This window comes from Pongo abelii, chromosome 8 (assembly GCF_028885655.2).
Source record: "Pongo abelii isolate AG06213 chromosome 8, NHGRI_mPonAbe1-v2.0_pri, whole genome shotgun sequence".
Taxonomy (NCBI): Eukaryota; Metazoa; Chordata; class Mammalia; order Primates; family Hominidae; genus Pongo; species Pongo abelii.
The window spans coordinates 110,408,433-110,430,407 of NC_071993.2; the positions used below are offsets into that span (position 1 = coordinate 110,408,433).

Consider the following 21,975-nt stretch of genomic DNA (forward strand, 5'->3'; position numbering starts at 1 on the left):
TCTACCTCCTGGGTTCAAGTGATTCTCCTGCCTCAGCCTCCCAAGTAGCTGGGATTACAGGCACCCACCACCACGCCCAGCTAATTTTTTGTATTTTTAGTAGAGACAGGGTTTCATCATGTTGGCCAGGCTGGTCTCAAACTCCTGACCTTAGGTGATCCACCCGCCTTGGCCTCCCAAAGTGCTGGGGCAATTCTTACTTTACTAGATAGGAAAGTTCCCATTTTCTGCAGTTGGGAACACTTGCTATTGTATTTTACAAATTTACTAACATTACTTGTACCAGTTTGGTTCATTTGGGCTTAGAAATTATTTGAATTGGTAAGCAGGGGTGGCAGTTCTGTGATTCCTTTGAGGTGATTGTGGACTGACAACTTTCAGGCTACATCCCTTTGTGGCTTTTCTGAGAAGAAAAAAGAAAATCAAAGGCTGAGTGCCGTGGCTGACATCTGTAATCTCAGCACTTTGGGAGGCCAAGGCCAGTGGATCACTTGAGGTCAGGAGTTCGAGACCAGCCTGGCCAACATGGTGAAACCTTGTCTTTACTAAAAATACAAAGAAATTAGCTGGGTGTGATGGCGGGTGCCTGTAATCTCAGTTACTTGGGAGGCTGAGACATGAGAATCACTTGAACCTGGGGGGTGGAAGTTGCAGTGACCCGAGGTTGTGCCACTGCACTCCAGCCTGGGTGACAAAGCAAGACTCTGTCTCAAAAAAAAGAAAAAAAAATTACTTGAATACATGAATGCTCATTTTATTAAAAAAAAAAAAATGCTAATGGAAGGGTAGCATAGGGCAGAGAGCTCTGGATTTTGAGTCCGAAGCCCTGACTTTAACTCCTGGTTCAATAGCATAAAATGGGCTTAATATCTACCCTGCTGAACTCACACAGTTGTCAAATTCAGTGAGAGAGAATTTTTGAATGCAGTTTTGCAAATTAAAGCAACAGCCAAAGTATTATGAAAGAAGTAAAACAATTTTGTTTCCTGAGTTTATAAAGGCTATTGTGGGCTACCTGCTTTAAAAGCAGCTTGTTCATAAGTAGATGAATGAAATGTAAAAGATTAGCCTCGGGCCAGTATTGTGGACATTCCCCTTTGAGGAGAGAAACAAAGCCTTGGAGGGTGGGTATGAGTAGGGGAGTCCCGTACAGTCAATCCGTGGCCACTTGGGAGAGATGGTTTCAAACTCAAAGTCTTATCCAGAGGTAGGTTTACTCTTTACATTTACTTTCTGCAAACAGTGAGCTGGAGGATGGCCACACTGCTCTTAACACTCACTCTGTTAGCCCTGTGGAGAAGATTAAACAGTACCAGGCCGGCCAGACTGTTACTTGCTTCTTAAAGAAGGTAAGTAGTTTTGCCACTCGGCAATGAGATGTCATTCTTCTTTCAGGAAAAAAGTCGTAACATTGGAGAGAAAAGCCATTAGCAGAGAAAGCCATTTGAGTCTGTGCTACCATGCTGGGTTTGTGGAGATAGTACATGGCCTCTGCCACTAGAGAACTTCTGGTCTAATTAGGGAGCTAAAATATGGCTTACACACAATTAGCAAGCAGCTCATAATTCAATATGTTGGTAGGTTAATTGCAGAAATGGAAAGTAAAATATAGGGCAAGATTTAGAATATAAATGTATATAATTTGGATTTTAGATTCATGCTTTTCATGAAATTCAGGTGCACTGTAAAACAACATGAAATTGGGTGCCAGATTATGTGTTCCAACCCCAGCTGGAACAGGAGTTCAAAAAGGAAAGAAAGCAGCCTGTACTGGTTGAAAGATGTAGGAGAGGCAGCTGGATTGGGTTTGACCTTGAAGAATAACACCTCTCCATTGTTGCCAGATTCCTCTTCGATGAGCATCTTTGAGCATGTTCGTCACTGATGCTTGATCCCTTCAGTTACCTATTGTCTATAGACATTCATACGCCCCAGATGCCTTAGCGTGGCAGATAAGACTCTTCATAATCTGACCTTCCTTGCACCTTGTGTTGTAGTCATTCTGAAAAGCTTCTCTGTCTTTTTCCCTTCCTGTCTTTATTCATGCTGGTTTCTACATCTGGAGTACCTTCTATTCCAATTGCCTACTGCCCATCAAGGTTCAGCACAGATAACCTTCCCTCGTTACTAGTTCCTGTAGCATGTTGTACTTCCTACATGTTGCTTGCTGTTGTAGTTATTTGCCCACTGATTTGACTTACTGCTTGTAGGCTGTAATCTCCTTAAAGGCAGGCCCTGGCTTTTATTTGTCATTATGATGCCATGTACATAGCAGCTGCTCGATAAATGATTTGTTAAGTTGACTTGAAAATTGGAGTACATATTTATGGCCAGGCATGGTGGTTCATGCCTGTAATCCCAGCACTTTGGGAGGCCAAGGTGGGTGGATCACTTCAGGTCAGGAGTTCGAGACCAGCCTGGCCAACATGGTGAAACCCCATCTCTACTAAAAATACAAAAAATTAGCTGGGCCTGGGGCTCACAGGCCTGTAATTCCAGCTACCCTGGAGGCTGAGGCAGGAGAATCACTGGAACCCAGGAGGTGGAGATTGCAGTGAGCCGAGATTGCCGCCACACACTCCAGCCTAGGAGACAGAGCTATCAAAAAAAAAAAGAGAAAATTGGAGTGCATATTTAGGGCAAGACACTGCATAAACAGTGAAGGATCCAAATCCAAATTGGTTTAGAAATTAAAAATTGGCCTCTGGAGATGGTTAACAATCGCTGGGCACAACTGAGCTTGGAGGAGGCTGCAGAGGTCTGTGGGATTGGTTCTCCAGCTTGAGGACATCTCTGGAGTCTCTCTTGCCTCCTGGTCAGCTGAGACCCTGGAAGAGATGCACATTCTGCTAGGCTGGCAAAGGCTCTGAGCTGGAGTCTGAGGGAAGCTGGTGAGAAGCGGAGGTTGGGCAAGGGCAGTGGGATGGAAGGGTGGATTCCTGTCTCTTGGAAAAGTATACTGGGGCCCTTTCCACCTTGTGGTTTTAGGAAAGTTTTAATGGCGGGAAACCTTGTATTTGTATTTGCCCTACTCTGGTTCCTTTTTTTCCCTCAGTACAACGTGGTGAAGAAATGGCTTGAGGTGGAGATTGCCCCAGACATCCGGGGGAGAATTCCCTTATTGCTCACTTCTCTGAGCTTCAAGGTCAGTGTGCTTGAGATCCCTGGAGAGGGGACCCAAATTCCCTAGCTTGGCTCATTGTCTGGTGTGTGAGTTTACAGTGGATTTGAGGAATCTTGTTCTTTATTTAAGGGTTGGTTTGGGAGATACTTGCTTTGGAGACTTAAATGCTGTGGTTTTGGATAAATGACAGCCTTTCTTCAAGCATCACAGGAGTTTTTTTATCCTTCCAGGTTCTGAAGCATCCAGATAAGAAGTTCCGGGTTGGCCAGGCCCTGAGGGCCACCGTTGTTGGCCCAGATTCCTCCAAGGCCTTCTTATGTCTGTCCCTCATAGGTGTGGGAATGAAACAGTGCCTGGTCGGGGAAGGGAAGCGGCAGGAAGGGGTGGGATGGGTTTTCAGCTATTGCTCAAGTTGGAGGACCCCTTCAGTATTGGAATCCTCAGAAAGCCTGGTGTGGGACCTTCTTGGAACAGTTTTTCTCTTGGGCTTTGCTCTGGCCCAGTTACTCCACTGCTCTCTGAGTTACCTTTACCTACACAGGTTACCTTTACCTACACATGTGTTTTTCTCGAGTCCCTGGGAAGGAATTGTCCACCACTTGGCCCTGGGGTTCTTGGCTACATGGCAGGGTGATCTCAGTCTAGATGGTTCTGGATCACTCAGCCCGGATACCCCAAGTCTGGGCAGCCTCCACCTTCCCCAGCCTGTGTGTGGCCGGCATTCCCGCTCCTCCCTTAGCTCATCTCCTCTTCCCTGAATCAGGTTGGTTCTTCCACCAGGTCCTCACAAGCTTGAGGAAGGGGAAGTGGCCATGGGCCGAGTGGTGAAGGTGACTCCCAATGAGGGGCTGACAGTCTCCTTCCCCTTTGGGAAGATAGGAACAGTCAGTATATTTCACATGAGTGACTCCTACTCCGAGATGCCCCTGGAAGACTTCGTCCCCCAGAAGGTTGTCAGGTAAGCGAAGTGTTCTTCCTCTTTTCACCTGTCTGTGGAATTGGTGTATTTAAAAAAAAAGTTGTTGTAATGCATGACTTTTTATCAGAAAAAACAGGTATATGAAATAGAAAATGAAAATTTCTGTAACCCCTCTGTTTCTCTACCACTTTTTGCCATTATGTACTTTGACTTCTGTCTTTCTAGACTTTAATGCATATATATATAGTTTTTCTTTATATAAATAATAGAATATCATTTGATACACTGTTTTTTTCTCATAGCAGTTTATCATGGATTTTTTTCCTTTTCTATGCTAATATATCAAAATCTATTTTGCCCTTTTACCTTATTTTAAAATGTTTGTTTAGTATTCTGGGGTTTTTTTAATTGAAATTTATGTAACCAATTCTCTATTGATAATACTTTTTTTTGATAGACAATAATGTTGAAGTATCTTTGTACATATATTTGGGGTGTTTTTTTTTTTTTTTTTTTAATTGAGACAGTCTGGCTGGAGTGCAGTGGCGTGAGACACAGCCTTTTTTTAACTGAGGCGGAGTCTGGCTGGAGTGCAGTGCACAGGCTGGAGTGCAGTGGCACGATCTCAGCTCACTGCAGTCTCCTTCTCCCAAGTTCAAGCAATTCTCCTGCCTCAGCCTCCCGAGTAGCTAGGATTATAGGCATGTGCCATGACGCCTGGCTAATTTTTGTACTTTTAGTAGAGACTGGGTTTCGCCATGTCAGTCAGGTTGGTCTTGAACTCCTGACCTCAGGTGATCTGCCCACCCCGGCCTCCCAAAGTGGTGGGCTTACAGGCATGAGCCACGGTACCTGGCCCTTTCGCATATATTTGGATACTAATGCAAGTATGTTTGGTAAATAAATTCCTAGAAGTGAAATTGATGGGTTACATACCCTCCAAAATGACTGTGCTAATTTATGTCCCCATTAACTGTAAATATGACTGTCCATTTCTCACACCACTATTGGCACTGGATATTTTAAATCTGTATCTTAGCCATTGGTTCAGCAAAAATTGGTCTCTTGTTTTTTTTTCCTTTTTTTTTTTTTTTTTTTTTTTTTTTTTTTTTTTTTTTTTTTTGAGATAGAGTCTCACTCTGTTGCCCAGGCTGGAGTGCAGTGGCACAATCTTGGCTCTGTTTTGTTTTGTTTTGTTTTGTTTTGAGACAGTCTTGCTTTGTCGCCCAGGCTGGAGTGCAGTGGCACAATCTTGGCTCACTGCAACCTCTGCCTCCTGGGTTCAAGTGATTCTCGTGCCTCAGCCACTCAAGCACCTGGGATTACAGGCATTGTGTCACCATGCCTGGCTGATTTTTCTGTTTTTAGTAGAGACAGGGTTTCACCATGTTGGCCAGGCTGGTCTCAAGCTCCTGGGCTCAAGTGATCTGCCTGCCTTGGCCTCTCAAAGTGAGCCCCCGCACCCAGCCAATTTGAGTTTTAAGACGTTTTAATAGCCTGAATAAACTAAACTTGAGGAGACAGATTTCAGCTGCATCCAGTAGTCAACTGACAGTAGAGTAGATGCCCTTGGAGGCAGAGACTGGAAAACAGTAACTGCCCTCTCCTGTCTCAGCTGTCCCAGCCACCAGCACCTACCTGCCTAAATTCCCAACCACTCACAACCACTGCACGGCACAAACACGCCCTGGGCCTGGGAGAAGACAAAGAATGAGTCCTAGAGACAACCAGGATCATCTCTGGTTTCTCTTGAGGCTTAGATAATGAGGTTGTGGTTTTAAATGTGTTTTATTGTGGCCAAACCTATGATAAATTACTTGCCTAAAGGTAGACGGTCCCTTGAGGTTCTGTCCAGCTCTGACGGCTATGATGCCACGTTATCAAAGGCAGACATCTGTCGTGGGAAAATTTTTGACTGGATTTTTGCTGAGATCCTTTCTACCTCTAAGATTCTGTATATTATGGTTTTGGACTACTAATTGCCATTTTAGATGAAATGTTTAGAGATGCAACCCTGCTGTCCCTCCTGGAAGCGCTGACCTACCTCCTCTGAACTGCTCTTGTGTGTCTGTGGTAGTACCTAGCTGATCCCTTGGGCGTGATTTCCTGGGGTTAGTGTGTCTCTCTGCTGAGATCAAACATTCTCAGGATCTAACACAGAGCTGGTTCTTCTTTTAAGGACATACCGTATGCCTCTGTGAGACTTTCTTTTCTTCTTCCCTCCCTCCCTCCCCTTTCTTTCTTTCTCTCTCAGGGTCTTACTTAGTTGCCCAGGCTAGAGGGCAGTGGTGTGATTGTAGCTCACTGCAACCTCAAATTCTTGGGCTCAAACAATCCTCTGTCCTCAGCCTCCCAAGTAGCTGGGACTACAGGTGTGTGCCACCACACCTGGCTTTTTAAAAAAATTTTTTTGTAGAGACAGGGTCTCGCTTTGCTGCCCAGACTGGTCTTGAGCTCCTGGCTTCAAGCAGTTCTCCTGCCTCGGCCTCCCAAAGTGTTGAGATTACAGATGTGAGCCACTACACCTGGCCCCAACACCCTTGTTAGGTAAGAAGAGTAGGCAGTGTTATTTCTTTTTTTTTTTTTTTGAGATGGAGTCTTGCTCTGTTGCCCAGGCTGGAGTGCAGTGGCGCGATCTCGGCTCACTGCAACCTCCGCCTCCTGGGTTCACGCCATTCTCCTGCCTCAGCCTCCCGAGTAGCTGGGACTACAGGCGCCTGCCACCACGCCTGGCTATTTTTTTTGTATTTTTAGTAAAGATGGGGTTTCACCGTGTTAGCCAGGATGGTCTCAATCTCCTGACCTCATGATCCGCCTACCTCAGCCTCCCAAAGTGCTGGGATTACAGGTGTGAGCCACTGTGCCCGGCCCGGTAGTGTTATTTCTATTTAATAGACTAGTAAACTGAAGCCCACAGAGGTGACGTGACTTGTCCAGAGTCCCTCAGCAGGTTTTCAACAGAATGAAGAAACATGACCAGAGTCTCCTGTCTCCTCACTCATGCCTATTGGTCAGCCTGGAGGAGAGGAAGCTGAGACCCTTTGCTGTTCACAGATGCTGAAAATTGAGCGTTTCCTTCTCTTTTGCCTTCATTCAGATGTTACATCCTGTCCACTGCAGACAATGTATTGACTTTGTCGCTGCGATCATCCAGGTGGGTTTCTATGTTGTTGAAACAAGAAAGGAGGAAGACCAACTCAGGATCAAGGGGAGGCTAAGTGTATCTGACACAGAATTTTGGGCTTGCCACCTTCTCTGCTCATCACTTTTTATCCTGAACCTCTTTTACCCAGAAAAGCTGAGGCTGTTCAGATTGCTGCAAGAATCCTGTCTGCTCAGGCTCTTGTTTTCCAGGGAAAGGGTCAGATATCCAGATGTGGGTGTCCAGGGTTGCAGATGGTAGTCCTGGTGAGGGGAGATGCTTTAGCCTCCAAGGTTCCATTGTAGGGGTGAGCGTGCCATGTATGGAGCTGGCTTGAGGTCAGCTTGCTCTGTGGTCAGACATCAATGTTAATGAGGCCAAGGCTTTAGGTTTGACCTCTCTGGCTTGGTCCGCCTCTCCCCATTTCTACATAGCCGGGCCCCAGGCACCTGCTTCTGGCCTGGCAAGATGTTAGAAGAGAGTAGAGTTGGGCTCTAAAGGTTATATCCTGCTGACAGGTCCAGAGTCATATTCTTATTTAGTAAGTATGATGGTTGCAGGTGTATTGGGGGTGGCATGGACAGTGGAGGTTAAAGGTGTGCATGTAAGCCTTTTATTTCTTTAGAACAAACCCGGAGACGAAAAGCAAAGTAGAAGATCCAGAGATTAACTCCATCCAGGACATTAAGGAAGGGCAGCTTCTGAGGGGCTACATAGGGTCCATCCAGCCACATGGTGTGTTCTTTCGGTGAGTGAGGGGGCTCTGCACCCGGACCCAAGTGCCTTCCCTGAGCCTGTGTTGCTGTGGGGTCCACTGTGTTTCTCAGTCAACTTCTTTGATGGGAATATGAAGGGAGGAGAGTTTATGAGTCCCCACTCGTTTTTAAAATTCCAAGTTTTCTAATACTTTTAAAACAAGTGTTGAGTTATTAGTTATTTGGTGTTTTGGACAAAGAATATGGCATTTCTAATTTCTGTTATAAATAAATCTGGGGCCGGGCGCGGTGGCTCACGCCTGGAATCCTAGCGCTTTGAGAGGCTGAGATGAGAGAGTTGCTTTGAAGGCCAGGAGTTCAAGACCAGCCTGGGCAACAAAGCAAGACCCCCATGTCTCCAAAAAAAAATTAAAAATTAACCAGGTGTGGTAGCATGAGCTTGTAGTCCCAGCTACTTGGAAGGCTGAGGCGGGAGAATTGCTTGAGCCCAGAAGTTCGAGGTTACAGTAAGCTATGATTGTGCCACTGCCCTCCAGCCTGGGAGGCAATGATACCCTGTGTCTAAAAAAATTAAATTTAAATTAAAAAATACGTAAATGTGGATGTTCTGTTTTAGTGTTTGATGATGATTTGTAAGTGATCGTTCTGTGAAATCACCTCATGTTCACAAGCACCTGATACTGCAGCCTTCCCTGCCATGCTGTTTCTGCACTTTGTCCTAGCAGTTTGTGATTTATATATTGTGATGCCATGATGTGGAGTAAAAAATACCCTCAATCATATCTTCATTATGCTTGATGATGATTTCTAGTGTACAAAGCCCACTTCATCCTGCTGAATGCCAGGAACTTATGTCTGTCACAAATCCTTGTCACAACTTGAGTCCCTGTGAGAGTGAAGTCCCGAGGCCTGGTTGGAATTCTGTTGTTGCATTTGTGACCACAGGACTCTTGCCTCTCTCCTTTCAGCCTTGGCCCCTCCGTTGTGGGTTTGGCTCGGTACTCCCATGTCTCCCAGCACAGCCTGTCCAAGAAAGCCCTTTATAACAAACACCTCCCCGAAGGGAAGCTGCTAACAGCCAGGGTCCTACGGTAGGTGCCTTCCCGTTCTCTCTCTCTCTGTAGTGTGAATCAAACCCCTTTCCAGGAGCCCTGGAAGGAGATTTCAGGGTGAACTGTAAACAAAATGGCTTGCGTAGTGGTGTTCAGATGAATAAAAGGCCTTTGTTTGGAACCTTCTCCCCCAGTGCCTGTGAAAACAGGTGGTAACTCAACCCTGCATAGCCCCGTTGTTGGGGATGGTGGAGGGGGCACCACATCTACCCCCTGTATTTTTCTACTAAGCATGAAAAATTGTGCAAATCATTCTTGAGAATATTGAATGGACTCCCAAGGCAGAAAGGGTAGGACCCAGAATCGTGGGCTGATCAGGAGGAAGAAGGCCTGGGCTGCCTGCGGTGCCCTCTGCTTTTTATGATGTCTTCACCTCCCTCTGTCTTGCTCTGTCATAGCCTTAACCACCAGAAGAACCTGGTAGAGCTGTCTTTCCTCCCGGGAGACACTGGGAAGCCGGACGTGCTTTCTGCTTCCCTGGAAGGGCCACTTCCAAAGCAAGAGGAAAGGAAAACAGAGGCTGGGGAGAGAGACCAAAAAGCGGAAAAGAAAAATCAGAAAAGGAACGAGAAGAAGAACCAGAAGGGGCAGGAGGAGGTGGACCTGCCCAGCAAGGAGAAGCAACAGCCCCAGAAGCCACAGGCGCAGAAGCGGGGTGGGCGGGAGCGCCGGGAGTCTGGGAGTGAGCAGGTGAGGTCCCGCGGAGGGCTGCGGCTGCCTATCCTCCTCCTGGAGGGACAGCTGCGAGGGCGTGGGGACAGGGCGCCTGGTGGGGCCGAGGGAGGGTGTCGTCTGGGGCTGCAGGAGGATGCTCCTAGGCATTCTCCCACCTGGCCTCTCAGGAAAGAGTGAGCAAGAAGCCAAAGAAAGCCGGCCTGTCAGAGGAGGACGACAGCCTTGTGGACGTGTACTATCGGGAGGGAAAAGAGGAGGCAGAAGAGACGAATGTGCTGCCCAAGGTGAGGGTGATGTCGTGGGGAGGGGAAGGCTGCTCCAGGCGAGGGAAGAGCTGGGCCATCCTCTGCCTCATCCTCTTTTACTTCATTTCCTGTAAAATACGAAAGCAGGGGCTGTCAGTTACCTCCACTGACCATCAGCTCCTTGAGGACAAGGGACCCTTTTTACCCAGAGCAGGCTACATAAAATAAATTCTAAGGAATATTTATTGAGTGGAACTGAATTAAATTAGGAGGCTGGGCAGAGAAAGAGGAGGCTGAGCCGTTCTGAGCCTGCATCTTCCAAAAGATGAGAATAGTAATACCTGGGCTGAGAGGACTGGGTATGGGACGGCTTATACCTGTCTGGGCAGGGCCTCCCTGCCACCCTCAGAATTATTGTCATATCTCTGTCCCAGCTCTACTGTTATTTTTATTTTTATTATTTTGAGACAGAGTCTCGCTCTGTCACCCAGGCTGGAGTGCAGTGGTGTGATCTTGGCTCACTGCAACCTCTGCCTCCCGGGTTCAAGCAATTCTCATGACTCAGCCTCCTGAGTAGCTGAGACTGCAGGTATGCACCACCATGCCTGGCTAATTCTTGTATTTTTAGTAGAGAGGGGGTTTCGCCATGTTGGCCAGGCTGGTTTCGAGCTCCTGACTTCAAATGATTGGCCCACCTCAGCTTCTTAAAGTGTTGGGGTTACAGGCGTGAGCCACCACGCCTGGCCTCTATGGTTATTTTATATACTGGTATGCATATACATGTGTGTGTGTGAAAATTTTGTTACCTAAATAAACGTATTTACAAAGAAAACTTTTATGTCACTGCTATAAAGTTTCCCCAGTGGGCTGGGGCCTGGCATGGCCTAGGAGGAGAGGAGAGGAAAGAAGGGGTCTCTGGGCTTGGTAGGAGTCCATGCTTCTCTAGGTGGGCTGGGGCGGGGGAACAGGGAGCAGCCTGAGCTAGGTGCTTTCTTTAGCGCCTCTGTGTTCCTCCAGGAGAAGCAAACCAAGCCAGCAGAAGCGCCCCGGCTGCAGCTATCTTCAGGCTTCGCTTGGAATGCGCGACTAGACTCTCTGACCCCGGCCTTGCCTCCCCTAGCAGAGAGCTCAGACAGCGAGGAGGATGAGAAGCCACACCAAGCCACGGTGCTGTATTTTGCAGGGCATGTCCTTTTTGCAGGGACCGCTTGGTGTCAGTCTCTTGTGCTCTGTTCCTAGACTGGGTGTCTTCCTGGGTGAGTGGGGGAGGGGGCAGCGGCCAGTCCCAGGCCAGGGTGTATATATAGAGCCCTGGGCTGCCCAGCCAACTCATGGCTTCCACCACAGACCTCCCCTAGGCCTTGAGGAACAGATGACTCACTGTGTTTCTGCCTTCCGTAGCAGAAAAAGAAAAGCAAGAAAGAAAGGGAGTTGGAGAAGCAGAAGGCAGAGAAGGAACTGTCCCGCATTGAGGAGGCGCTGATGGATCCTGGGCGGCAGCCAGAGTCCGCGGATGATTTTGACCGACTGGTGCTGAGCTCCCCCAACAGCTCCATTCTGTGGCTGCAGTACATGGCTTTCCACCTGCAGGCCATGGAGATCGAGAAGGCCCGTGCCGTGGCTGAGAGGGCCCTTAAGACCATCTCCTTCAGGTCTCAGCTTTGCCCTAGGGAGCACTGTGTCTCTGCACGTTCTGGGCTGGGAAGTTTCTCAGCCTGTGGGGTAGCTCCTCCTAGGCGGGCCGGCAGCATTTTGGGTGGCTGCCACCAGGGGCCCATGGGTCCCCAGGCTTTCTGCCATAGGTGTGGCCATCTGTGAAATAGATCTACTCATTTATATTTTATAGTCCTCTTCCCTGAAACTGCTAAGGGTAACCTTCACAAGAGTCTGTACACTTATATGAGGGAACCAGTTTGAGCAGAAGCACATTAAGAAAAGAACTCACTACATACCTGGGCGAAATCCCTGTGGTGGCAGTTTTTGAGGCATAATGAAGAGGGAAGGCAGTCCTTTGCTTTATCCTCTTAGCTTGAAGAGAGAATCAGACCCAGGACTCTGCGTCCAGCCCAAACCTCAGGCCCATTTGGGATCTGGTGGGCATCCTTTCTAGGAATGGAGGCAGAATCCAGGAGAGCCTCAGACCCAGCCATTGGGGTTGGGGCAGGGGTTCCTAATGCTGTGGGAGCTGTGGGGACACAGCCTTTTAGGGTCTGCATTTGGGGTGGGATCTGAGGACACAGATAGAGTCTGGGAGGGGGAGATGGTTCCTGAGTCTGTCTGGATGGGGCGGGAGGCTCACTGGTCTCATGTGGAGCCCATGTGCTGACTGGTCTCCCTCCAGAGAGGAGCAGGAGAAGCTGAACGTGTGGGTGGCTCTGCTGAACCTGGAGAACATGTACGGCTCTCAGGAGTCCCTGACCAAGGTCTTTGAGCGAGCCGTGCAGTACAATGAGCCTCTCAAAGTCTTTCTCCACCTGGCTGATATCTACGCCAAGTCAGAGAAATTCCAGGTAGGAGGTTGGGCCACAGACGAACTCCTGGGAGACCCAGGGCCACAATCTCAGGGAAGAGCCCCTGGGGTTCTGGGTCCAGTCCTGCTGTGAGCTTGCCACCCAACATCGGGGCCCCAACTTCCCCATCTTCCAAGTAAGAGAAGTCATTTCCCTCACCTCTTCTTCAGGCCTGTGGGGTCAAGGTGAGAGAAGGAGTGGCTTTGGAAGTGAAGGGGCAGTGGACCCCTGGTGTGTCTGCCTTGGGCTGTTGGCAGGGCATCACAGACAGAAGGGGACATCCCAGCCCAGCATCCGCTCTGGCGTCTCTCCTACTCCCCCTTGTCATTCTCATGTTCTCCTAGGCTAGGACCGCCCTCCTATGGGTGCAGAACAGCAGGGAATCCCCTCCATCATGTTGTGCCTGTCCACTGTGCCCTTCTGTGAGCCTCCCTCCCGCTCCTCTCAGGTCTCTAGCATTAGGCCCTGAGAGTGATTTGGTGTCTGGGAGCCCAGGTCTAGCTTCTTGTGAGTGTTGCTGCTTGTCTGTCTTGTCCCCTCTGTAGTATCGCACTCTCCTCAGCGCGCCTTGTCTTTTCCCACAGGAAGCTGGTGAACTCTACAACAGGATGCTGAAGCGTTTCCGGCAGGAGAAAGCCGTGTGGATCAAATACGGCGCCTTCCTTCTGCGGAGGAGCCAGGCTGCGGCCAGTCACCGCGTGCTGCAGCGAGCCCTGGAGTGCCTGCCTAGCAAGGAGCGTGAGTGCTCATTCCCAGCTCCTGAGCCCATGAGCACTCCAGGATCGGGGAGTAGGGATTGGCCGTGGCATTGCTTCTTCTGAGTCAGGAGAGCCTTGTGAGGGCTTTCCTCTTGCTGCCTGTTGATTCTTTGCCCCTCAGCATAACAGTGCATGTTACATTTCAAATGCCAGGCTCCAAAACATGGAGGAACAAAACGCAGTTAGCACTAGTTCTGTTGCCCCTGCGATCCCCCACCTCTTCTGTGCCCAGAGAGTGGTGTGTCTGCAGTGCCCATCTGTGTATTTGGCCCCAAACCCACCCCACCTTCCTTTTGGGTCTTTGTCCCTCTTGTCACAACCTGGGTCTTGGGACCGAAGAGCAGGGAGTCAGGCACACGCCGACCCTGCGGAACACTGTGTTGTGGTGAGGGGACTGTCTGCTTGTTGGGTCTCTTGAGCTGTCCTTTCCCCGCAGATGTGGATGTCATTGCCAAGTTTGCCCAGCTTGAGTTTCAGCTGGGGGACGCAGAGCGGGCCAAAGCCATTTTTGAGAACACGCTGAGCACCTACCCGAAGCGCACAGATGTCTGGTCGGTCTATATCGACATGACCATCAAGCACGGCAGCCAGAAGGACGTCCGGTGAGTGGGGCAGCCGGCCAAGGCCGAGTTCCTCAGGAGAGGGCGTGGTAGGCACTGGTCCCACAGCAGCTTTCAGCATCCCAGTCCTCTTACTTGATCTAGAAAACCAGCTTGTGGTGATGCCCCAGGCCCAGTGACATTCACTTCTTCAACTTCTCTTTCTGCCTCAAAGGCCAGCATCTCGTCTGTGTCTGAAACCATTGGTAGGAGGTAGCCTCGTCAAGAGACTCGAGTTTCTCTCATAATTAACACTGTTCCTGGCTCTCATTGTAGACCACTTTCACAGGCATTCTCTTGCTTTTGACCCCAGCATCTCCACAAGACAGGGAGGGTTTAGAGATGAGTAGACTGAGGTCCAAAAAGAACAGGTGCTTCACCCAAGCCCTTCAGTGAGCTGAGCTTTTCTCAGAGAAAAGCTCACTATGTATGTTTCTCACTGTTGTGTCCCCTATCCCAGTATCTTTGTCCTGATCACTGCGTGGCTTTAGGCAGGGAAGTCCCTTACCATCTCTGGGTGTCCATCTGCTCATCTGGAAGATGAGGGTGGTAGTGCCTCTCCTCAGAGCATCATGGGAGTTCATCATGGATTAATAAAGATAATGGTAGAAGTGGGAGTCCTGGATGGGAGAGGGTCCTGGTTCCAGGGCTGAGAGCAAGAGGGTGAGTGCTAGGCAGGAAGCATGTGGCCTGGGACTGAGAGGCAAATGCCACTCTGCTTTTCCTCAACAGGGACATCTTTGAGCGGGTCATTCATCTGAGCTTGGCCCCCAAGAGAATGAAGTTCTTCTTCAAGCGCTATCTGGACTACGAGAAGCAGCATGGCACTGAGAAGGATGTGCAGGCAGTCAAGGCCAAGGCCCTGGAGTATGTGGAGGCCAAGAGCTCAGTGCTAGAGGACTAGTGGCAGGCTGGCTCTGTGGGACACTGTCAACAATGGGCCAGCCTGGCCCTGCCTCGAGTGCCTGGGCACTTGGAAAACTGTTACCTCAGGACTCTATTTAAATGCTGCTTTTTCTGCAGCACCCTTGGGGGAATCCTGTCAGGATGAAAAGGAATTTGAGATTTTTAAAATTCCTCTTCGCTTGCTTTATTTTCAATACCAACTTGTTATCTTTTTCCTTATCTGAGGCTATCTGGGGATTGCAGGCAGCAGGCCCCTGGACTCCCAGAAATACTGAGGGTCCCTCTTCCAGGGAAGTTCCCTGGGGAGCAAGAGTGGAGGGGCTACTCCCGAAGGTCTTGTGGTCAGGGTCCTGCTTTGTCCCTGGCAGGCTGTCAGTCCAGCCAGAGGGGGTCAGTAGGCTCCAGGGAGTGGACCCTCCCCTCCGAACTTGGAGCCACTGGGCGTTCCTTCAGCCTCAGCCTCACTGGTACCTTCTGCCCTTTAGGGGAGGCTATGAGTCTGGGACAGGAGGACAAATTCAGAGCCCAGAGGGGAAAATGGAGAAACCTGGGCTGCTGAAGAAGGCCACGGGTGTTGGCGTGAACTGATGATGTCTCATCCCACGCCCACTATGGCCACATTACCTAACCTCTCCATATCTGGGCTACTCAAGGTCTTGGGGGCCAGCACAGACCCAGCTAGTTGTTGAAGCCCATTCTTTTTTGGCTCGGTCATGAGGCAATTAAAAGTTTTCTCTGGCAGAGCTTTAAGTGTCCTGAGAGCTTTTCCATGGGAAGTGACTGAGTCATATGCCAGGAAGCCGGACAGGGCCAAGGGAGAGCATCCAAAGGTCCTAGAGGTGGGGCGGGTGGCGGGCAGGGATGGGAGGAAGGAGAAGCTGGGGCTGGCCTGCTTCTTGGACATGAGCACTAGGTTACAAGAGCTAGTTCTGGCCTGCCCACTGAGCGCAGAGTCTTCTGACTCGTGAAATTTCAGACTGTTTCCTTCTGAGAAAGGCCAGGCTTCATCTGTTCCCCACACCAAATCAGATAATAGAACCCAACTGCAAAGAGATCATCAGCCCCAGGGCCTTCCCCTGTGTTGAACCCCTGGCACTCCCTGCACCCTCCCTGCCACCCCTGTGGGCCATTCTAGTCCTGTCCCCTTCCCTAACACAGGGCACAGGATTTGGGCCTGGCCCTATGACCACCAGCCTGCTGTGGCATGCCCATTCAATCACGCAGACACCAGGCTAGTCCTTTTAGTAAGAAAAACTTTATCAAAAATTTAAATATATAAAATAAGGCCAGAGGCTGCACTGGAGGCCACTTCCCAGTGGTGCACTGCTGCGCTGGGTGTCCCTATGCAGCTAGACACATGTTAACTGCATAGAGTACCATAAAGGAGCCCACTGGTAAGCTTCAATGTCACCTGGCCCTGCTGGCTGGGGCTTCCATTGTCTACTGGGTCTCTCCACACCCCAGACTGCCTTGTGGTCCTTTCCCCTGGCCAAGAAGATACAGTTTTTTAAAAATCCTCTTCTGATATGGATGTGAGCAAGCAGTGGGGTTCAGTTTGGGACCAAGTAGTGCCATTTACAAAGAGCATGGGAAGCAGCTCCTTAGGAGGCGAGCAGGGCCATCTCCACGTTGTCAGGGGCCGCGCCGTTGCCTGCCAGACCCTGGGCCCACTTGTGCAGGCGGCTGTAGAGTGGGAGGCCCTGGTTCTCACGGTACAGGTAGACGCCGGTGATGGCATTCCACTGTGGCCGTGGCTGTGTGCCTTCCACTGGGAAGTTGGCAACCAGTTCCTCATCATCCTTGTTGAGCGCCACAAAGCCAAAGAAGCGGCGCACATTGTTGGCAGCGAGCACCCGAGAGTGCACCTCGGCCGTGCGCTGGAAGAGCTGGTCCTCATTGGCGCGGTACTGCGCCCAGTAGGCCTCCTGGCGGTAGCTGAGTGGTGAGCAGTAATGCTTGAGGCACTTGGTCAGGAACACCAGGATGGCCACCACGCCGATGAGCAGCCACCCAAAGAGCTGGCCAGAGAATGGGCACAGTTCAGGAGGGGCGAGGAACTGCCTGAGCCCTATCCCCCAGAGCGAATGGGCCCTATCCTGCAGAGCAAATGGAAAAGGAGCAAGTTCCGCTTGCGTAAGAGAAGCAGGCCCTTGTGGCTGTGATTCCATTGCTTCCTTACCCCCTTTAACTCACACTCTACTTGCTCTTAGACTTAGCCTGTGTTTTCTGCTGCCACCCCTGCAACCTTAAGAGCACCTCCTTCCCCTGCCATCATCTCAGTCCATCAAAACCCAGCTCAACCTGTCAGGCTCAGCTCAGATGCCACCTCTGGGAAGCCTTCAATGGCCCCTCTGGGAGCACTTGTGCCTTCCCTGAATCTCCCGTGGCCTGGTTCCTCATCACCATCTGCCTTGTTTGGAGGTCACACATGTGCTTGTCTGAAATGCTTGGAGGGCAAGGACAGGTAAGGTCATCCTTGTTTCACCACTTGCTCCTGTACAGAGATCTGGGGGCATTTGATCAGCATCAAATAAGTATCATTTCTTTGTCTACCATCTTCCAGCTCTGGTGCTGTCTCCAGCCTTTTCTCTCTTTACGTTTCTTTTTCTTTTTGTTTGAGATGGAGTCTTGCTCTGTCACCCAGGCTGGAGTACAGTGGTGTGATCTTGGCTCACTGCAACCTCCACCTTCCGGGTTCAAGCAATTCTTCTGCCTCAGCCTCCCAAGTAGCTGAGATTACAGATGCCCGCCACCACGCCTGGCTAATTTTTGTATTTTTAGTAGAGAAAGGGTTTCACCATATTGGCCAGGGTGGTCTCCAACTCCTGACCTCCAGTGATCCACCCGCCTTGGCTTCCCAAAGTGCTGGGATTACAGGTGTGAGCCACTGCGCTCAGTCTCTGTTTACATTTCTTATTTACCCAGAGAAGAAACCTTTTAGAAAACCTGTGCTCCCTTGAGGTCAGGAGTTTGAGACCAGCCTGGCCAACATGGTGAAACCCCATCTCTACTAAAAATACAAAAATTAACTGGGTGTGGTGGCTGCATACCTGTAATCCCAGCTACTCGGGAGGCTGAAGCAGAATTGCTTGAACCCAGGAGGCGGAGGTTGCGGTGAGCCAAGATTGTGCCACTGCACTCCAGCCTGGCAACATGAGTGAGACTCCATCTCAAAAAAAAAAAAAAAAAAAAAAAAGAAAACCTGTTCTCCTTCCTGTCTCTCCCTCACCCCCTGCTTCTCTAAGTTAACACTTACAGCTGAGATTTTCCGCTACTTCCCAGTTCTCTTCCCTTGCCCTCTGTCCTTTGACCAACCTCCTCTCCTTCAGAGCCCAGCTAAGGCTCAGGATGGCAACTGCGTCTTCCTGACTCAACACTCCATCCTGACCCAAGGGACTCCCCTTAGGTCAGCAACACTTGAGGCTGACTCAGTGCTTGGCTGGGCCCTTCCTGGGATAGGAATGTGTTCATCCCCAGAGCCAGCCACACTCCACTGTCAAGGGCCCATGCTCAATCTGGCTGAGGTAAGGGGCTTATCTGTGATTGGAATTAAGGCCCAGACCGAGCCAGAAGAATGTTCCTTTAATTTGGTCATGTACAAGTGAGATTTACAGTGAAAAAAAAAAAAAATTGATAAAACTCTCTCTTATTTGTGTCTGGAATTGGCCCTTGCCTCACCATGCACCAGTTAACCAGCCCTGATACCTAACGCTAGTGCTTTCCCACAGACCTCAGCCCCTGAGGACCAACCCCAGTTTTAGCACTAGGCCATACCTGGACCTCCCACCAGCCACCACTAGGGAAGAGGAGCTTCCCTTTGCACAGCTCCTTACCTGGGACTCATACCTGAGCCTGCGGCTGACCTCCTCCCGGAAGTCTGACAGGTTGTCAGGGTTCTCCTTGCAGGGGAACCTGGCCAGGATTTCGGTAGCGTGGACTGATGGGAAGTGCTCTTCCCTGGCCGTGAGTGAGGAAGGGTCCACGAACTCACTGAGAGCACAGACATAAGCCTCACCACGCAGCAGGGAGATGACAGACCAGGTGACGGGGGCCACAGCCGCACGGCCCAGGATGGAGCTTAGAAGGAGGAAGGTGGGGGCGGCGGAGCAGTTCTTGGTCCTCCGGTGCTGGCACTCGGCCACGAGGTTCCAGGTGTGGTTGTTGAGGATGATGCCAATGATGAAGAGCACTAGGGCGGGCACGCCGATGGCCGCCAGCCCGTACAGGTAGTTCCGGGCCGGCGAGCAGGGGCAGTGGAAGGCCACCACAGAGAAGAGCTCCTGGCTGCCCACCGTGCCTAGTGCCACCAGGCCGTTGAAAATCATCACATCCTTGCTCTTGAAGAAAAGTGACAGGAAGCGGAAGTTCTCTGCGATCAGGGCTGCCATGGCGTTAGTCGTGGCGGGGTGGATTGCAGGAGAGGAGGCAAGAGGAGACGGGATTGACGATTGCTGGTGGTACTAGGAAGGGGCACAGGCTGGGAGGCGCTGGACAGCAGGGTGTGGTTGTGCTATTTTATCCCCAGCTGTGGTTGGCCTGGTGTTTCCTGTGGAGCAGATGACCGATAAGTGTTTCCCTCTGAAAACCAGGAGTTGAGGAAGATGCTAGTGTGGACAGGCTGGGGAGAAAGGAAGGAGTGCAGGGCCCAGGAAAGTGACAGTTGCCACTGTTCACTGAGTTCCTCCAGGGCGCATGGCACCCCTCATTTCCCATCCTCACACTCCCACATCGAGCTGTGTGCCCGCCGTGCACTAGGGAAAGTGAAGGCTTCCTGAGGACAAGTGGCTCGCCAGGGTCACAGATGAGAGGCAGACTGAGATTCAAGCTTGGGTGACCTGCCTCAAATGCTTAGGTTCTTTTTGCCACCACGAGCTTCTCCTGGGGTAGGGCTTGGGGGTGGCCCATGGTGCTAATGCATGTGGGGCGCTGACCGGCTTTCCCTTTGGGAGTCCAGGTGGCGCACATTAGCAGAGGGGCCAGGGACTCCTTGGATCCAGGGCATGTCCTTAGGGCCTCAGCCTTGAGGTTGTAAAAACTAGAGTGAGTGTCCGGGTGGATAAGGGACTTGGACAGGATCCTGCCGTGTGGGCTGGGGTGGGCACAGCAAGATGCCAGAATCCCTGGAGTTTGCAAGGACCTTATCTTTTTGGAGACCTCAGGGTCTGATCACACTTCCTGACTGTTCTCTGGGCCTTGGTTTCCTCATCAGTGAAAAGAGGATAAATCATCCTGACCCTTGCTCTTTCCTAGGGATGTTGGAGGGAAAGAAAATAAAAGATGCCTGATTGTGTTCTGTGTGAAACTCTCCATCTCTCCCACCCTGTCTTGTCTTTGGGGTGGGGATGATTCTCCTGCCTGCAAAGATCAGGGAACTGAGACCTGAAGAGGATAAAGTACCTTGCTGAGGCCAAAGAAATATAAAGGTGCCACAGCAGGACCTCTAACCACAACCTAAGGAGACTTGGGAAGTGGACAAGGGTGATTCTGCACTAAGTGAACCCTCTTTTTTTCTGTCTCCTACTGATCTTGCCGTGTCCATCCACGAGTGTCCCGAAGAACCTCCTCTTCTGCAGCCGTGACTCCTCTCCTATCCAGCAGCCTCCCAGCAGCCCTGCTCCACCCCGCCTGCCAGCAACAGGAAGCCCTGGTGAGACCAAAGGCTCAGCGGTGCCACCAGCTCATCCGGAGATTATTCTGCCTTGGTCTGGGCTGCAGCGATGCTGGCAACCTGCCGGGAAGTGGCCATGGCCTCGGGCAACAGCGAAGTTTAGCCCAACTCCCTTCCCAGCCTCCACCCACACAAGCCTGAGAGACAGGCCAGGGTGTGGCCCCATGTCCTCCCCATCTGGAGGGTGAAAAACAAAACTCCCCAGGCCAGAGGAAGCCAGGGAGTGGAGGGATGGGGTGAGCGCCAGACACAGAGGGACCTGGCCCTGTTCCCTTCCATGCTTCATGGAGGGATCACCCCTTCTAGATCACCCCTTCAGTCCCTGCCAAGGAAGGCTGCCAGAAGGGCTCAGGCAGAGCCATGTGGCCATGTGGACTCCAAGAAAAGGAGAAGCTGGAAGAGGAGGACCAGGAGGAACAACAGGAGGAGGAGTAGGAGGAGGAGGAGGAGGAGTCTGATTCTTCCCCCACTTCACAGCCTGGAGCTTCCAGCCTAACTTCCTGGGAAAGGCAGTTTGCATCACTGCTGGGGATGAATGGGTTAAAGTCAGCCCCCTCTGCCCCATCCTTTTCCCTTCTTGGCTTCTAGGCTCCTAATTAGCTCCCTGTGGAGGCCCTGGGTTCATAAACTAGCTCAAAGTGGGGTACAAGACACCTGCACAGGGTGGGTGGTGAGCAGAGGATGGGCCAGGCCGTCTTCTGAGACCACTGCCCCCAGGCCAAGGATGGGTCACATCCAGACCCCCAGTGGGACCTCCTCCAACATCGCTGACGACAGGAGACTGGCGGCTCGGGGAGGGGCGGGACTGCTCCCTGTTCAGCCGGGTGGAGGGAACCTCAGCTAGGGGCCTCTCTCCCCTCTGGGCAGCGTGGGACCGGCCCCACCATGCTCCGCTGACACCTGGCACACCCCAGGGAGGGCCCCTTCCTTACCTGGGGCCAGCTGTGGGCACTTGTGGCCATGGCCTCCTCGGGGCCGGACTCTCCAAGTGGCCTCCAGGAGGGCGGTGCAGGGCAGCGGCAGCCTCCGCCGTTCCCTCCCGCTTTTCTTATGCACGGGGGCCTGGGGCTGGTGGCGGCTTCAGACTAATCTAACTCCAGAAAAGAGAGAAGAAAACAGTGGGATGGAGTCTGCGCGCCAGTGAGTGGAAAAACAGCCTCCCCGGCGCCACCAGGCAGAGGAGGGCGGGTCCCGAGGGCGGCGCGAGAGGAGAGGAGCCGAGAGGAAGTTGAGGTGCCTGTTCTGCAGCTGCTGCGCGTCCCACCGACCCGCTGCTCGCCGTCCCTGGGCCGTACTGGCCCTCCGCCCTCGGCCCAGACCCGGACCCGGCCGTGCTCCACACCAATGGGACCAGTCGGGAGGGCCACGTGGGGGTGTGGAGGCATTGGGGAGATCTGACCTAGACCTGCCCCCTATGACAGTTTCAAGAGCACCCCACTACTTGACCCCCGCTGGGCAGAAGCTACCGAAGGAGACCCCGCGAGGGTCAGGGGAGGGTGTCGTCAGACCCGCGCTGAGCCCTGCAGGATGCTCAGGGCCAGGGCCCCACCCTCTTCTGGCCCTTCTCCCTCAGAGTTGTCCATTGACTGGACAAACCATCC

At 51.4% G+C, this 21,975-nt stretch overlaps 2 protein-coding genes across 9 annotated transcripts in view; one reads left to right on the plus strand and one right to left on the minus strand.

The window, feature by feature from the left end:
- Positions 1-14,893, plus strand: part of PDCD11 (programmed cell death 11) — a 50,602-nt gene extending 35,709 nt beyond the window's left edge. For 2 of the 7 annotated variants that reach the window (XM_024253554.3, XM_024253556.3), the window contains 15 exons: positions 1,244-1,349; positions 3,056-3,145; positions 3,355-3,457; positions 3,905-4,082; positions 7,141-7,197; positions 7,811-7,933; positions 8,870-8,992; positions 9,412-9,703; positions 9,856-9,972; positions 10,951-11,100; positions 11,335-11,585; positions 12,275-12,443; positions 13,028-13,181; positions 13,638-13,803; positions 14,533-14,893. In XM_024253554.3, coding sequence (XP_024109322.1) covers positions 1,244-1,349; positions 3,056-3,145; positions 3,355-3,457; positions 3,905-4,082; positions 7,141-7,197; positions 7,811-7,933; positions 8,870-8,992; positions 9,412-9,703; positions 9,856-9,972; positions 10,951-11,100; positions 11,335-11,585; positions 12,275-12,443; positions 13,028-13,181; positions 13,638-13,803; positions 14,533-14,704 — 2,251 coding nt within the window. In that variant the 3' untranslated portion in view covers positions 14,705-14,893. The remainder of the gene's footprint in view (positions 1-1,243; positions 1,350-3,055; positions 3,146-3,354; positions 3,458-3,904; positions 4,083-7,140; positions 7,198-7,810; positions 7,934-8,869; positions 8,993-9,411; positions 9,704-9,855; positions 9,973-10,950; positions 11,101-11,334; positions 11,586-12,274; positions 12,444-13,027; positions 13,182-13,637; positions 13,804-14,532) is intronic. The other 5 variants (XM_024253555.3, XM_024253557.3, XM_063727725.1 and 2 more) reach the window with 3 other exon arrangements.
- A 1,049-nt stretch (positions 14,894-15,942) lies between these two features.
- Positions 15,943-21,938, minus strand: CALHM2 (calcium homeostasis modulator family member 2). Of its 2 annotated transcripts, none has more exons than XM_009245766.4 (3): positions 21,307-21,938; positions 18,540-19,252; positions 15,943-16,802 (listed from the first exon to the last, which is right to left on the minus strand). In XM_009245766.4, exons 2-3 carry the CDS (start codon positions 19,092-19,094, stop codon positions 16,308-16,310), a joined length of 1,050 nt encoding a protein of 349 aa, XP_009244041.1. In that variant the 5' UTR covers positions 19,095-19,252; positions 21,307-21,938; the 3' UTR covers positions 15,943-16,307. The 2 variants fall into 2 exon arrangements, with proteins under 2 accessions (XP_009244041.1, XP_002821164.1); XM_002821118.5 differs by having other exon boundaries at positions 15,943-16,724; positions 21,307-21,893.
- Positions 21,939-21,975: the final 37 nt, after the last annotated feature.

Bases quoted from the DNA above. Each gene is read 5' to 3' on its own strand.
- CALHM2 (XM_009245766.4), bottom strand. From the start codon at position 19,094: ATGGCAGCCCTGATCGCAGAGAACTTCCGCTTCCTGTCACTTTTCTTC. The intron at 16,803-18,539 runs GTAAGGAGCTGT...TTTGCTCTGCAG, and splicing joins GGCTCAGGTATGAGTCCCAG to GATAGGGCCCATTCGCTCTG.